Below are 15,732 nucleotides of genomic sequence, written 5' to 3'. Positions count from 1 at the left end.
TTTGAAAATTAAGTTCCATCATAGAGTGTTCCAGTGTATCTTCCAACTATATCTGTATTTTAAAACAGAGAGGAGGTTACTAGGAAATAGAGTGGAGAAATAGTAACGGTATAGCATATGTTTTGAATTCTATATTATATATGCTTGAAATTCAACTGAGAAAAAATAATATAGATAAAATAATCATGCGCTCATGAAAGCCAGGGCTATGCCTATATTTAAATGACTTACATTCGACTATACATGACTATTAATGTTTACTAATTAAAACTTCCATTAAAGTAACATTAATGCATGGAATCAAATATCCATGCATATCAACATGACATTTTCTTCAACCATGAGGGATGGTACTATCGTACACACACATGCACATACCATATATATACACATACTATATATACCTTAGATATAGTATGCATGGTAATAAACTATATGTTGTATATGTATATAATTTATTTATTCAACAATGTTATTTAATATTATAATTGTTTCTGAACAATACAGACTGGCTAGTGTCTTTGATTTGTCAGAATATACAAGGTAATAAGCTAGGGGTGTATGTGTGTTTACGTGAACTTAATTTTCTATTATGAAATTCTCATGTCAGAATCTAGTGTTTAGATTTATTCAATATATTTTAATGGGGTGATTAAATTGGATGAATGTTAATGCTGTGGGACTCATTAAGGTAAAACACAAATAACAATAATATATGTGCACATTTAATACAATGCATTTTCACTTAATCACTTGTAGAAGAGGGCACAAAAAATAGCCCTACGTTGCCATCTAAAAGCAAGTCAATATTACATATTATGAGAAAAATATTTCATCTGAACAAACAACCTTTAAAATTATTTCTTATTGCATAAAAAATAGCTTCTTACCCAAATTTTTCTGTCTTATGGTGAAATCACTTATATTACATCCAGTTAAAATGATCAGCTAAGTAGCTGGATTTCCTAAACAAATTAGGCAAAACGTGCACTGAAAATCAACCACCGCAGGTGAATTCTTTTTGTTTTCCTCTTGGCTCTGCTTCTTAGCCATGTTTTACTTACATTTACTGTTCCCGTCTTCCAGTGCTTGGAGCCGTGCAAGGACTCGGGGGACCTGACGAAGCAGCAGTGCCAGAGCTTCTGTGAGGTAAGGGTGGCGGAGGTGCTGTCCCCGCTCGGCCAAACCAGACTGTGCATAAGTGGGGTGGTGGGTAGGGACAGGCATTTCCTGCACCCTGGCCATCAGCTTACTCCAGGGGTGTGCGTGTATGCGTATGCCAATTCATGTAAAAAAGGAAAAAAAAAAACAAAACAAATTCTTAAGCCTTCCTAAAACCTAGCTACCCACTACTTACGTTATTGGTTAACCAGACAGAAAAAAAAAAGTTACTATGTATAGATGGAAGACTAGAATAGAAGCTTTCTAAAGGTACAAACTGTCCCAGCCTTCCCACCTCACATCATGGCGATTCTAGGAGCAGTTCAGCACATGTCATTGAAATGTTCAAGCCGTTTGGGAGAGGTGGCCCGTATGATTGCAATCAGGCTTTCTTAGACATTTTCATCTTACTGTTTTCCCTCGGGGCTCCTCCCCATGACCTGGGCAGAATGCTGGCCCAGTTTTAACGGCATGGGAGGGAGGTGTCCTGCTCCACCTATGCTATCGGTTGTATTATCTACCTACGTACCTATCTATCATCTATCCATGGATTGTCCTTATTAGGAGAATGTACCATCCAGGAGGAACCCTGTCTGATGTCACTGAGAGTGTGAAAGGCGGGAGAGAGGCTTTGCTGCCCTGTGTCCCACTGGGTAGACGAGGGACAGAGGTTTGGTTCTGCTAAGGTGTAGCCAGAAAGATGCAGGGCTCCGCAGGCTGCCTGGTTCCAAAGACAGTGGCCTCAAGAAGCCAAGAGAATCTGAAAGTCCATGAGGGCCCGTAGAGGACAAGCTACAGGAGGGCACCACAGTGCTCAGGGAAGCCCAGGGGAGGGCCTGGGGAGGAGCCAGAAGAATAAAATGATGTTAGGGGGTGTCTTTGAACAGAACTGGGGGCCAACAGGGGGCTGTACCAGAGGATCCAGAGAAGCATGGTGATCTAGTCTCCATCCACTGCTGCTGCTGTGATCCTGTTGCCTAGGTTTCACTCTGGAAGGTACCCAGACCCTATCCTGAGAGGATGGCTGTGGAATTGGGATAATGGCTTCATCAGTATATAGTATGCATGAAATCTCTTTGCAATCTTATCTGGCCTTCTTGATTACCCTAGAGTTAAGCAAGGCAGACAGTGAGCCCCCAAGAGTTGTGTGGACTCTTGGCCACGAGGACGGGAAGTTGAAGCTGGTCAGGTGAGCAGCTCACCCAGGGGCCAGCGCTCCAGGTGGAAAGGCTGGGTCTAAAGCTCTTGTCTTCTGACGCCACTTGCTAAACAAGGGCTGCTGCTGGTGAAAACCACATGGTCCATCACCAGGGCTCATAGTGTTACAGTGTTATTTCAGAAAAGTGGAATGAAAGTGTTTCTCAATTACTAAAGTGATCAATACACGATTGTCCTTGTCTTCGTTTTATTTTGCTCTGGTAGTTCCTGCTCAGCTTTCTGTGACTGGTGGAATATAAGTTATTTGGAAACCTTTACGTAACCATGCCTGTCACTAGAAGCACTCAGGAGGCCTGAGGATTCCTGTCAATGTCAGCTTTGGAATCATTTTGTCATTGTGAACATTAAAATGCATCAAATAATACATAGGACTCCTGGCTATTTAGCCAATTGCTCTGCGACTGACACCCATGGCTAGGGTCATGATTTCATGTTAGATCAAACAGAAAAAGAACCTTCAAATGTCTTTTTGCATGCAGCACTTTTCTAGATGCCGGGAATGGTACAGAGTCGTATAACTTGTGCTTTTTGCCATCCCTGAAGGGAATTGACATATTATCCATCTGTTTTATCAAAATCCAAACTTTTCCAGAAAACATGCGTACTAAGTGTGATGTGTCTTTGTATTAGCTATCCACTGCTGCATAACAAATTACCCCTATATTTAGTAGCTTAAAACAACACAACTTTCCAGCTCACAGTGTCTGCGTTCAGGAGTTGGGGTGCAGCTCACTGCAGCTCCTGCATCAGGGTGTCACAAGGCTGTACTCAATGTGTCACCTGGGCTGCGTTCTAGTCCTGGGGCTCTGCCAGGTACACAGCTGTTTCCAGGCTCATTCTGCTCGTTGGCAGGATTCCCTTCCTTGGGGTTGTAGGACAGAGGTTTTCTTTTCTCGTTGTTGGCTATCAGTCCACGCTCAGCTCCTAGAGGCACCTGCAGTTCCTTGTCAGGTGGCCCTTTTGTGGGTAGTTCCCGACATGGCTATGTGCTCCCTCGAGGCCAGCCGGAGAATCTCGCTTCCCAGTCTGCTAAGACACAGTCCTGGGTGTCCCAGGTTGATCCCAGCGCTGACGCCTTCACCTTTGCCAAATGCCACGGGCTAGGAGCAAGTCCCAGGTTCCCACCGCTCCCTGGCACACACATAAAGCGGGTAATGGCCCCAACGTGTGAGTCCGGGGGGAGGGGGGGTCACTGAGGGTGTCTACTGCGGAAAGCAAATCCACAGTAAGGATTTGGGTCCACTGAGACACAGACAAGGCAGCAGAAATAAAACAAAACCAACAAATTGATGTGAAGACAAGGGGAGTGAATCCATCCAGTGTCTTTTTCTACATTCTATAAAGGATGCTCCTGCTTTTACTTTTTAGAAAAGATTTATTCATTCATTTATCCAACGCAAACTTTTTGAGTATATACGGCGAGACCTGCAGTTTGGTGCAGGGCACTGCAGTTTGCTTATGGCAGTAAACCAATCGGACAAAAATTCCTCCCTTGGTGGGGTTTGTTTTCTCCTGGATGGAAGGAGATCTCAGCTGGGAATGAGGAGAACGTGACTCTAATCCTAACTTCAGGACTTACTCATGACATGTATTCAGGCAAGTCACTTAATTCATGTCTTTAACTTCATTTTCAAAGGAGGAATTTATTCTATTTATCTTATTCAGTGTTGTGATTGAAATAGATAATGAATGTGAACACACTATACAGAGCTTGTCAAGCTATAATGAAGTAACAGAATATATATATACATATATATATATATATATACACATATATGTATTATGTGTTATTGGCTTGTAGGTCACAGCTCTGGCAGGTGTCTCTGAATCAGCTATTAATTCTGAATTCTTACATTGATCATCTATATTGATGCAATTACATCCAAATGTCTAGTTGAGTGACTATTGTTCTCCTACTTATTGTATATTCTATTCTGCACACAAAACATGCATCTGTATGAACTAAAATATGTTTTTACAGAATTTTGAGGAACAAGGTGTGCTGTGCTGTTTGTTTTACAAGTTTATTATCCCTAAATATCAGTGACTCTGGGCTGATATTTTTTACATCTGATCCCAGGGAAGGAAGATGTAACTGAAGGTCATTTGAAAACTTTCTCCCTGGAAATTCCAAGTTTAAGAGCTGGATTCTGTAACTGCCATCCTTTTAGATAACTGTGAACCAAATCTGGTTTGTTAAAATGGGACTCAGGTGTTTGAATTGTGATGCACTCTGGCGGGAAAGGTTAACTGAAGCACAAAGGTTGGCAAAACTGATGCCAGTTAATGTGAAAAACTTTGTTGAGCTGCCTCAGGCCAGTGGTAAAATAACTCAAGCCTTGATGCACCATTTTAGTTGCTTTGATTGTTTTTAGGTTTCTGTGTGGTTTTCCCTTCTGTTTTATTTTGCAGTAAATATGTGACTATTGTGTTGAAATATGCTAAACCCTCTAAACACTGAAGGCTGTTTCAGCATTTTTAAGGCTGGTCATTTCTTAAGGCAGGCCTAATACAACCCTGTCCAACCTTTCCATCCTCATATTATTTAAAAATGCATACAAAGCCGAAGTTGGCATGACTCTCAGCTTTCACTTTGTAAAAGTTCAGAACTGAAAGGGATTCTAGATTTCATTCTTCCTCAACTGAAACAACTAGACTGTTAGACACATTTGGCCCAATGTGTTTATTTGCAAGATGGTCTGAGCTTTAGTTTTCTTCTAAGGAGTGAGTTGGCAAACCATGACCCATGGAGCAAACTGCCCTGCCTCTTGTTTTTGTAAATAAAGTTTTATTGGAACACAGCCACCCTGGTCTGTTTACACACTGACTATAGCTGTTTTTGTGCTACGACAGCACAGCTGAGTAGTTGTGACAGATCAGGTGGCCCTTAGAGCTAAGGCTACTTACAATCTGGTCCTTTACAGAAAAAGTTTTCCAACTCCTATGCTAAGAGAAAGAACTCTTATAATTATTTCACAAAATCTACTGAACAATTTGGAGTCATTTTTAAATCAGTATTACTAGCACCCATTTCTAAACATAATGCATTATCTTTGGTCATTTTTAATCACAATGTAAATTTTCTTACACGGAAGAGACTTTTGGAGGCTTGTTAATAGTAGCATCCTTAGAGTTGGTTCTTTTGCTTTCTCATTTGCCGATTTCTATTGCTTCTCATTTTATTATCCATACTTTGTTACAGATAACCAAATAACTTTTGCTATGTCATAGTTAATAATGCTATTTTTAAAATGAAGACATAAAATGTTTGTGTTAGAATAGGCATAAAACAGATTTTTCAAGAGTTCTTCTCTGGATTTATGGGATAATTTTTCATGCATTGTTTTCTTAGAATATGGTGAGCCATGATAGATACTTAGACAGGCAGATAGATCCTGCTTTGCTAGTTTAGTTTATAAACTGACCATTATCACCATTCTTCTATTTTTAAAAATCTTAAAAACTATGTTAAACCTTTTCTTACTGATCACAAAATGTACATTTTTCTACGTTTAAACATCCCTTTCTCACAATTGATGGGATCTTAAATTATAAATGACAATAATTTTTTTCTCATTCTTAATAGTGTACAAAATAATCATATGTATTACAAGCAATGGTGTCTTAGTTTTTATGACACTGGAGATATCATATTTTCTGAGTTGCCTGCTGGCTGGAGAAAACACCCATCTTTGAATCTGATGTTTTTTTATTCATGAGATCTCTGCACCAGGTACAAACCCACTGGGATGTCAACATTGGAAGTATGAAATACACACTGGGGCCATGGAAAGCTACAACCTCACCTACTTCAGGAATCAATTAAGGAAAAAATATAAGTTGTGCTGGATCAACATGCATCTGAAATATGCAGTCTTATCAGCCTGAAAACAGGAAGAAAAAGGAGGTGTTCATTCTACTATGTATATAATATCTGAGCCATTTCTTAGTGATTTTTGCTTTTCAAAATGTTATTCAAGCTTATTGGACTTGATTTCCATGACATTTCTTGGAAGGAGTTAGATCCGAATTTCATTAGGTAGAGTTTACGGACAACGTAACTGATGTACAAGGAGAACACAGGTTTATTTGCCCATGATCACGTGGTTAGTTAGTGGCGGTATAGGATCTGAAATCCAAGTTGTATCACTTCTAGTTACATTTCTTTTCTACTATATTTTATTCCAGGATTTCCCTTCTAAAGCTATTTTATATCACTGCATTCAAAGTAGAGGATGAGGTTTTACTTCCCTCACTGGAAAATAAAGGACACACCTGTGCCTAATGTAAAGTGTCGGCCCAACCAGCCCTGCTGGAACAGGCTTACTCTAAAATGACCAGGAAGCTTTAGTTACTGGACATCATAGGTAATTAATGGCACCTCAAGGAAAAGAAGAAAGGCGAGGCTCCCTACACTTTCAGGTAGCCATGAAAGGAATGTTTCAACACTACTGAAATGAGGCTCAGAAAGTAGAAGGGCTAAGATGCACTCTCTTGTGTGGGGAGTTCTTGCACTCAAAATTTTTTATCTCGCCACTGCTACACAGCCCCGTTTCACATCTTAAAATCTACAGTATTCATTCAATGCATCCCTTTAGTAATTGAAATAGAGCCTTCACCTGTCTGGATACACCTGTAAAATAGTTAAAGGTAATGAAAGAAGCTTATGACAGGTAGACATGAAAATAATATAATATGTCCCGGATGTGTGTGTTATGGGATATACCCAAGCCTCAAGACAACCAAGCTGACTTTGAGTCCACCCCATAGGAATCACAGACACCGTCTCCGCTATTCTTTTGAAAAGCCAATTAGTGAACTCTCCTTGATTCATTAATTTAGGGTCCAATCTAAAAGATGGACTCTACTTTTGTTAAAAAGAAGTCCAGGCTAGTCGTGGTGGAGGTGCTCAGGAATGGTCAGCATACGTTTTGAAGGTGGAGCTTACAGAATTTGAGGACAGGTCAGACACGAGGAATGGCAGAAAGAAGAATCCATGATGGCACCAGAGCTTTTGTCCTTAACAGCTAGGGAAAGGAAGCTGGAAAATATTAATAGAATATGTCAGGCACGGGTTGTTTTGGGGGTGTGATGGGGAGAAAGAATAGATCAGAAGTTTGGCGTTGAGCATATTATGTCTGAGATGCAAATTGGACCATCAGTTTGAGATGTGCCGTAGACAAAGAAAGACAGGTCTGGAATTTTGGGGAGGATTCTAGGCTGGAAATATTAATACAGATGTCATCCTTAATCAATGGTACTACTTAAAGTCATAAAGCTGGTTGTGGTGATGGCAGGGAAAGAGGTTCATGGATTAAGCTCTGAGTCACACCAACACAGGAAGGATGAGGAGACAAGGACTAAAGAACAAGTGAGTCTGAGAGACCAATCAGGTGGGAGGAAATCAGGCGAGTGTGGAGTTACAAAAGGCAGATGAGGAAAGCTTTTCAAGAAGGAAGAGGCGATTGGTTGTGCAAAATGCTGCCAGAGTGTTGAGACTTGAAATCTGGCAGTCACTCACTAGGATGTGTTCACATACATTTTGTCTCTCTGTTGGAAAGCAGTCAGAATGGAGGCGAAAGCTATGACTTTATTCTCTCTGTCCCTGTCATAGGACACACTGCTGCACACGGTTCAATTGCCTTTTGTACATGTGCTACCCATGGTTCTCTAGGACATGTGTGCATGTCTGTTATAATGCTTCCGAGGTCATGGTGTGGTTGTTGCAACGTCTGTCTCCTGCCGTGGCCAGCACGCTTCTCTAGAGAGTGATGGGGTCTCACCTCTCTTTTCCATTTGTGCATTTCTGGCTAATGCATCAATTGCTCTGGCTAATTTTCACATAGGAGTGTACAAACTAAGGAATGAGAGATTTCAAGGAAGATTTCCTAGAAGATAAAACCATATTTCTTTTCTGAAGTATGTTTCTTCTTGAACCTTGGAAGGGTGTGATGCGTTTGTAGAATGGGACAGTGTGTGCAAAATTTTCTGAGATGGAAACCTACCCAAAACTTTACAATATTAATCAAAGAGTAAACATGTATATTCAACAACTTTATAGTGCATTTGTCTTTAAAAGAAATTATTTTTTTTTCAGTTATCTTCAATTATTTCTTTCTTCACTATGCCAAGCTAGTTCTTCATGCCTAAGATACATTACAATGGACTAGGAAAATTTAAAAGGATGTTGATTTTAAGTTTTTTACTGGTCTTTATTCAGGGAAATAAAGTAGCCATCATCGTTAGGCACATTTTCTAAGATGGTATATAATCATTTATAGGTTAAGACTTTGGTATTTAAGATATTAAACTTTCTGTTTAGAAATTCTGGGCCGGGTGGGGTGGCTCACGCCTGTCATCCTAGCCCTCTGGGAGGCCGAGGCCGAAGGATCACTCAAGGTCAGGAGTTTGAAACCAGCCTGAGCAAGAGCAAGACCCGTCTTTATTAAAAATAGAAAGAAATTAATTGGCCAACTAAAAATATATATAGAAAAAAAAATTAGCCGTGCATGGTGGCGCATGCCTCTAGTCCCAGCTACTTTGGAGGGAGGCTGAGGCAGGAGGATCCTTGAGCCCAGGAGTTGGAGGTTGCTGTGAGCTAGGCTGACACCACGGTACTCTAGCCCGGGCAACAGAGTGAGACTGTCTCAAAAAAAGAATAATAATAAAAAAAAGAAATTCTGATATGAATATTAGTGGCTAGCACTAATGGCACCTTTATTATGTACCAGAATCAGGGCTAAGTGTTTTGGAAGGTTTATTTAATTTAAGGCTTAGGGTAATATTTGATCCTCCTTTTGTATTTGGAGAAACTGAGACTTGCAGAATTGATTTTGCCCCCAAGTCATACAGCGCCTACCCTACTGATGCCGTAGTGTGCTTGCTCTCACACCTGCTCCCTAGTTCTCTTCTGCTTCCCACATCAGCCTTACCTGCTTAAATCTTCCTCACTATTGATCTCAGTATCGATGCCTTGTCTTAAAACTCTTTTCCTTGTGTAAGCCTTTGCGGACTTCATATTTACATCCACAACTTCTTGTCTGTCTTTACTATGACGCAAATTAAACGGTCCAATGTTTTCACCTGTTTGTTAGTAAACGTATAAAGTAGAAGCTTAGTGGGGCACTGTTTTCCCAGCTTCATCTGTTCCACATCAGATTCCTAGCACCTAGAATGCCACTTGGGTTTATGAATCAGTATATAAATGGCTTCAGTGGGGTTTAGTCATTTCATTGGTATTCTTGGTAATTCTCATTAACAAAATGCAAGAGAGAGAAGAAGGAACCAAATGATAGTTTAATCAAGGTGTCCTGACCACCTCTGATTCTCTAGGATTTTTTGAATTTCTGGGATTATTTATGAGCCTGATGATCTTGCAGCAAGATTCTGAAGTGCTGCTGACTCATACATGTCCCCATACAAAGTAACACATTTGCCTTCAAAATGAACAGAAGAACCAGGCCAAGAAGAGGGAAGCCAAGACAGAGATAAGTAAAGATTACTACAATTGAAAAAAGAGGGTGTGCGCTCATAGAAAAGTGACTTCCCTAATAGGCAGGTTTCTAATTTTCTCCTAATTTTATATTGCTCATGATCAATGTCCATAATTTGCCTGGAAATGAAATTAATTGCAATCACATCTAATAAATTAATAATTATAATTGAATTTCCAGCAAATTGTAACTGCATTTCTAAGCATTAATTAGAAACATTTGAATTAAGAATTATTTTTCTTATTTCATGCACACTTAGTATTTAGGTGCCTTCCTTGATATACTGGGAAGTTTGGCTTGATTTTATGTCTTTGTTTTTTAAACTATATATATATATATATCCATTAAGAAGTTAATATAACAAACTACACAGAAGAGCGAAGCCCAATCATTTCTCTAGATTTACCTTCTAGAAATAGCCATGGTTCACCATCCAGAAAAGATTTAATACAAAGGATTGAGACTGCTCTCCTAATGCCTGATTAAACACTGGCATCTGGAAACACTACGCATGTGAGTTTTAAATAAATAATTACAGTTTAATATTATTTGAATCTAACAGAAGACAGAGACCCCTTCACATTTTAGGAAAAAAATTATGAAGCTGAAATAGTTATTTTTTAAAAATTCCTTACCTATTTACTAATGTCCAAACATTGAGTTTGAGATAAGTCAGACTCATAGGTTTTACCCATCGCTCCTTCCAAATGCCAATTTTTCTAATATTTTTTATTTTTAGTTTTATTACATCAAATTCTCTTTCTTAACCATAATTCATACATTGGTTAATTTTAGTTTTATATTTATGTGGATGGTAAAATGATTACTACTTCTTTTCAGCCAGTTTAGTTATTCTTGGTTTTCTAAATTTCATTAATATCTTTATTTTTAAAAAATAAATTTATAGATGGTGTGGGTTTTTTTGAGTTTGTGCATGAGAAATTTTATCTATTCTTATATCTGAAGTACAACTTGGATTGGGCATTTTTTCTTGCATAATATATATTACTTTATTTTATTTGAGTACTGGATATCTAGCCCATTTGTTGTTTTTTGTTCATTTATAGAATGGCTAGATTTTGCCATTGCATGGTACAGACACACACATGAAGTTTATCTTTCTTAGAGTTATATAGACATTGTTACATTGGCTTCACACATGAAATTTGACACAGAGAAATCTGGGGGCAGTAATATTTTCTCTCTCATAATCAATTTGCCTTTTTACCTAGATTCTTAAAAAATTGTATTAATAGTTTTACCTTTGCATTCAATGGCACAAGCTATATTCTGGTGTTTCTTGCCTTTTTCAATTATCCCTGGAACATAACCTGCCCTTTGATTTACAATTTTTTTTCTCTATTCCATTCCTCTTTATTTCTAGTTTATTTTCTAGCTTTATGTTTTTGTTTTGCCTTACATTTTATATTTTTATAGGTAACTCTCTCCTCTCCCTTCCCATCTCATCCGGTTCTCTCACTGCCTTGTCTGTGTGTATTGAATCCTCAATGTATTGAATTCACATTCTGTCCATTTGCCTGTGCTTTGGGAGGGCAGCTTTCAGTCATTCAGAATCACTCTCCCAGGAACTGTAAGATGGCATTTATGCAAATTCAGATTATTTCTAAACATGTGTAGAATCATACAATCTCTAATACCTGAACACAAATCTAGAGATCCATTCATCCAGGGCTTTCTAGTCTTGGCCACACGTTGGGATCACCTGGCGTGCTTTGAAAAGTGCAGTTTCAGGGTCCACAGCAATGATGGTTTCGTGACAGGTCAGGAGTTCTCCTAGGACGTTAGTTTTGGAAGCTCCTGAGAAAATTCTAATAGGAAAGCAGGCCGAGAGCAACTGGATCAGGCCAGTGTTCCCGTTTTACCGTGAGATATGGTGGGGCCTTTGAAAAACACTGGATCTAATAGTTGTCCAGACTCTTGTTGTGTGGTTTTGGGTACATTATGCTCCCCCTGGGCATCTGCTTCCCCATTTGTGGAATGGAAATAATAATGGTTGTGGGGGCTGGAAAAGAATAAGTGAGAGGAAGAAGTAAAGCTCAGGATAGCATGAGGGCTGTGGAAGACATTATTAGCATCTGGTGGCGATGAACTGCAACTTCCGTGATAGGGATGATGATAGAGCATTTCTTTTAGGAGACCACATGCAAGGTGGCAGTCCTGATGGCTGGCTGGGAGCAGGCAGAGAAGCCACTTGGCTCTTTGCAAAGCCCACCCTGTTCCTAGTGAACTGGCACATGGTGTAATTCTGTTGAATTGAATCAAATTCCAGACACAGTGTTCTCTCCATAGCCGAAGCCTCATATTCACATGATTTTAAGCATTTTAAGGTAGTTTACTGAATTGGAAGTCTTTATGTTCATCATTCCATGATTGCTGCACAATTATTTTAACTGTACAATGTCTTGCATGTTATACCAAACTTAAACAAAGACAATAGTATCTTTTGCTAAAAAAAATTCAAGAAATGTCACCTATCATAATCAGTATTTCATTTTCTTTTTCATCATGTGCCACAAATAGGTAAAGTAATATGTTTTATTTGTTTTTTCTTAATAGCACTTAGCATATTGTCCAGGTAAGGCACTAATAAACTAGCTTTTAGCTCTTAGGAGATGAGATGTAAGAGAAATTGATGAGAATTAATTAATATTGCATATTTAATTTATATAATATGAGATATGTATTCTTTAAAATATGAAGGAATTTTTACTTAATCCAATGCTGAGATTGAATTAAGCTATTTTTTTTTTTGCCACTTTGCTTTATCTATCCCTTCTTTGGATGCATTTAGATACTAGCTACTCTAAGAAAATGCATAAACTTTGAGGACTCCTGCTTAGTTTGAGGGACAGTGAGGACAGAAAAATTGGGCAAAAAAAAAAATTAAGGTGCATAGTAAAAACATATTTTTTCTAAATTTTAAGTTGGAGCCAATGACATGGCAAAAGATTGACATTTATTTGATTTGTGAAGTTATTCATATGAATAGTTTTATAATGGGAATTGTAGTTACATTAATTTTACAATTAATGATTTGCCGTAATTGCCTGAATTAATTGTATAGACAAGAAATAGAACATTGAGCACATATATTTGTGTTGCCACAAGTGTCTTCACTTGCCATAAAATTTATGGGCATGGCCCTGATTTGAATAATTTCTTTCCTAATATTTTCACACTCCTCTTAACAAGTCTCTGAGTAATTAACTTGCAATATCACAAGAAATTTTACATGCTTAATGGTCATAAATTGCTTTTCTGATACCCAGCTGACCTTTTTTCACAGGATTTCTACAGACCATTAGGGGACCAATTTACACATTTTCTTTATATCTAGAGCATTAATATTCACACATTGTTTTCTCTGACCTGCACACATTTTTCTCCATGTTTCGTTCCACTAGTAAATTCTCATTAAGCTATGACTGAAGATATGGATAGAGACCTTATGTACACATACCATATGTTCTCCAATTTATATTCAGACCATTAATATTTTTCAACCTGATCCAAGAGAATTATACAAGAAAATTGATAGAGACCATCAAAGTTTGCCTTTGATAAATATCATCAACAGAACGGTAAACAGAGCTCCCCTGTAAGATGATTTCACCAAATCTATGTTGTTGTAAGATGAACTTCATTTGGTCACAGACACACTTATGAGTTCCTATAGGGTGCAGTTCCCTAGAAGCAGAGTCCGGTGCTTGACCTGTGAGTGGCACGTTGGAATCTAGTGGCTGATCACACTGTAGAAAAAGGCAGAGCCTACTTTCTGGTTTTGGATCTCATAAAAAATGTTGTCAGACTATCAGGAGAATTTTGAAATGTTAAACAGTAGACTTGTAGCAGTGGGAAAAGAAATAAGACACAAATATCACTTAACTCTTATTAGTGCACACAATAGAACTTAGTTCTTTATGCGTGTTATCTCATGTAATAGTCACAATGTCACCTATCATATTTAAAAATTACACACCAGTTTAGAAGCCACGAGTGCAAAGGTGAACTTTGCACTCAAATGAATCAAAGATGATTCGTTTGCACTGTCCTCAAAATAATCACAGAAATCATTTTTGAATCCTTACCAAACGGGGAAATATTTGAATAGCCACACAGAACAACTCTCACATCAACTGGAAGACCTAAATTGTTGGGCTGATGATGAGCATTCTCCTGTTATGGTCTCTGGGAACAACACATGCTTCATGTCTGTCCTACGTCACTGTCTTTGTGCATGTGTTTTCAGGTCTGCTTCATTAGGTCAGTGAGCAACGAAGACGACTAGGGCACTGTCTCTGTTCTCCTGCCCCCGCAGTTTACGGGTGTGGCAGGTGGCACATAGACACTTAGAATAACATGAATAGAGAACGCAAACTTTATCTGATTCTTGACTCATACTCTGATTCTTATGAGAAAAAAATATGAACTAAGTTGATTTTATTATATCATGGTGCAAAACTATATCACTGTGATTTCCAAGTCAGCAAGCAGCAAACACTTGCCAGATTTAATAAAATCATTTCTGCTTGGAAATCTCAGTCCACATGGTGGGGACGGATGATTTTGGTAACTGAGTATTTTTTCCAATGTGTGTAATGGATACATTTTATTGAAAGAAGAAAGTTGGCAAACACTACATAATTGCTATAGATCTGTTAGCATGCTGCTTTTATTACTAATTTAGGTTTGAACCTAGATTCAGAACTTCAAAAGCCAATGAAGTAAAACATATCTAGCAGTTAACAGAAAAACCGAACTGTGAAATGAGTAAGACAGAAAAGCCTCGAGAGTTGATGATGCTTAAATATTTAAAAAGGTTTCTTTTTAAATGAACTAACTGCAAATTTGTGGTCATTCAATATTGACCATATGGCCTTTCTTCTAAGTTCTACCGGTAAAGTTTTTCAATTGAGAAATAATTTTAGTTCAGTCAATTTATGTTATTTTCAAATTTTATATATGATTATTAACAAGCAAATTTACATGGCATTTATAACTCTAATTCAAACCTTGAAATTATACTCCTTTTAGCTTGTGATTCTACTTTTTTCCTTTTGTTAATTAACCTAAGAAAAGAACATGCATTTAATTATATTTAATTGTAATAAAGTATTGATACTTTGACATCCATTACATTTACAACATCTGAAATGTTATCGTGTCTATAAAACAGCACTACTGTTTGATGCTGCACACATCCTCATGGTATATAAAATTTTCAGCTCTTTCACAGATTTTAAAAATGCACAAAACATAACATTTACCCTCTTGACTCTAACACATATTTTAAATGCAACATGGTTTGGGGGAAAGCACTGATGAGGCAACAGAGAACAATTTATGCTGATGTTGTAGTTACCCCAGGATTACTGGGATGTTCCCTTGCAGGAGTTATGTTTAGAGTTTTGGGTGGCATTTCCAGCTATTGGCATGAGAAATGATAGGCTGAAATTAATAAACTAACTGCCTTTTTGGAAAAGAGTTCCAGACATTCCCCCTGTCCCCAACCTCCCACCTTCTACCCAGAGAGTTTAATAATGGTACATTTTTCAAAAATTGGCATACTTCTGCCATGGTGTGACACGTTCCCTGGCTAACAGCCCAAATCCTTCACTGACGCTGTCCCCTGCCAGGTTACCGAGGTGCGACCTGAGCACGAGCCGCAGGCTGCGCGCTGGCGGGACGCGGCGTTACCTGGCCGTAGATCCAGGTTGCTGAGAAGCACCCTCAACGCATGCGCAGGTCTTACCAGGTGTTTTCCAGGTGTTGCCCAGGCGTTAACGGGCAGCGGCAGGTATGACCAGGTGTTACTCAGGTGTCACCAAGGTGGAGGAGA

General features: G+C 38.5%; 1 protein-coding gene across 1 annotated transcript in view; it reads left to right on the top strand.

Moving 5' to 3' along the window:
• Nucleotides 1-15,732, top strand: part of ANOS1 (anosmin 1) — a 160,294-nt gene that overhangs the window by 84,569 nt on the left and 59,993 nt on the right. The window contains exon 3 of the mRNA XM_012782461.3: nt 1,087-1,149. Coding sequence (XP_012637915.2) covers nt 1,087-1,149 — 63 coding nt within the window. The remainder of the gene's footprint in view (nt 1-1,086; nt 1,150-15,732) is intronic.

This window comes from Microcebus murinus, chromosome X (genome assembly GCF_040939455.1).
Source record: "Microcebus murinus isolate Inina chromosome X, M.murinus_Inina_mat1.0, whole genome shotgun sequence".
In the NCBI taxonomy this organism is placed as follows: Eukaryota; Metazoa; Chordata; class Mammalia; order Primates; family Cheirogaleidae; genus Microcebus; species Microcebus murinus.
Note: the sequence above shows the minus strand (reverse complement) of the source record. Positions and strands in the feature narration are given on the sequence as shown.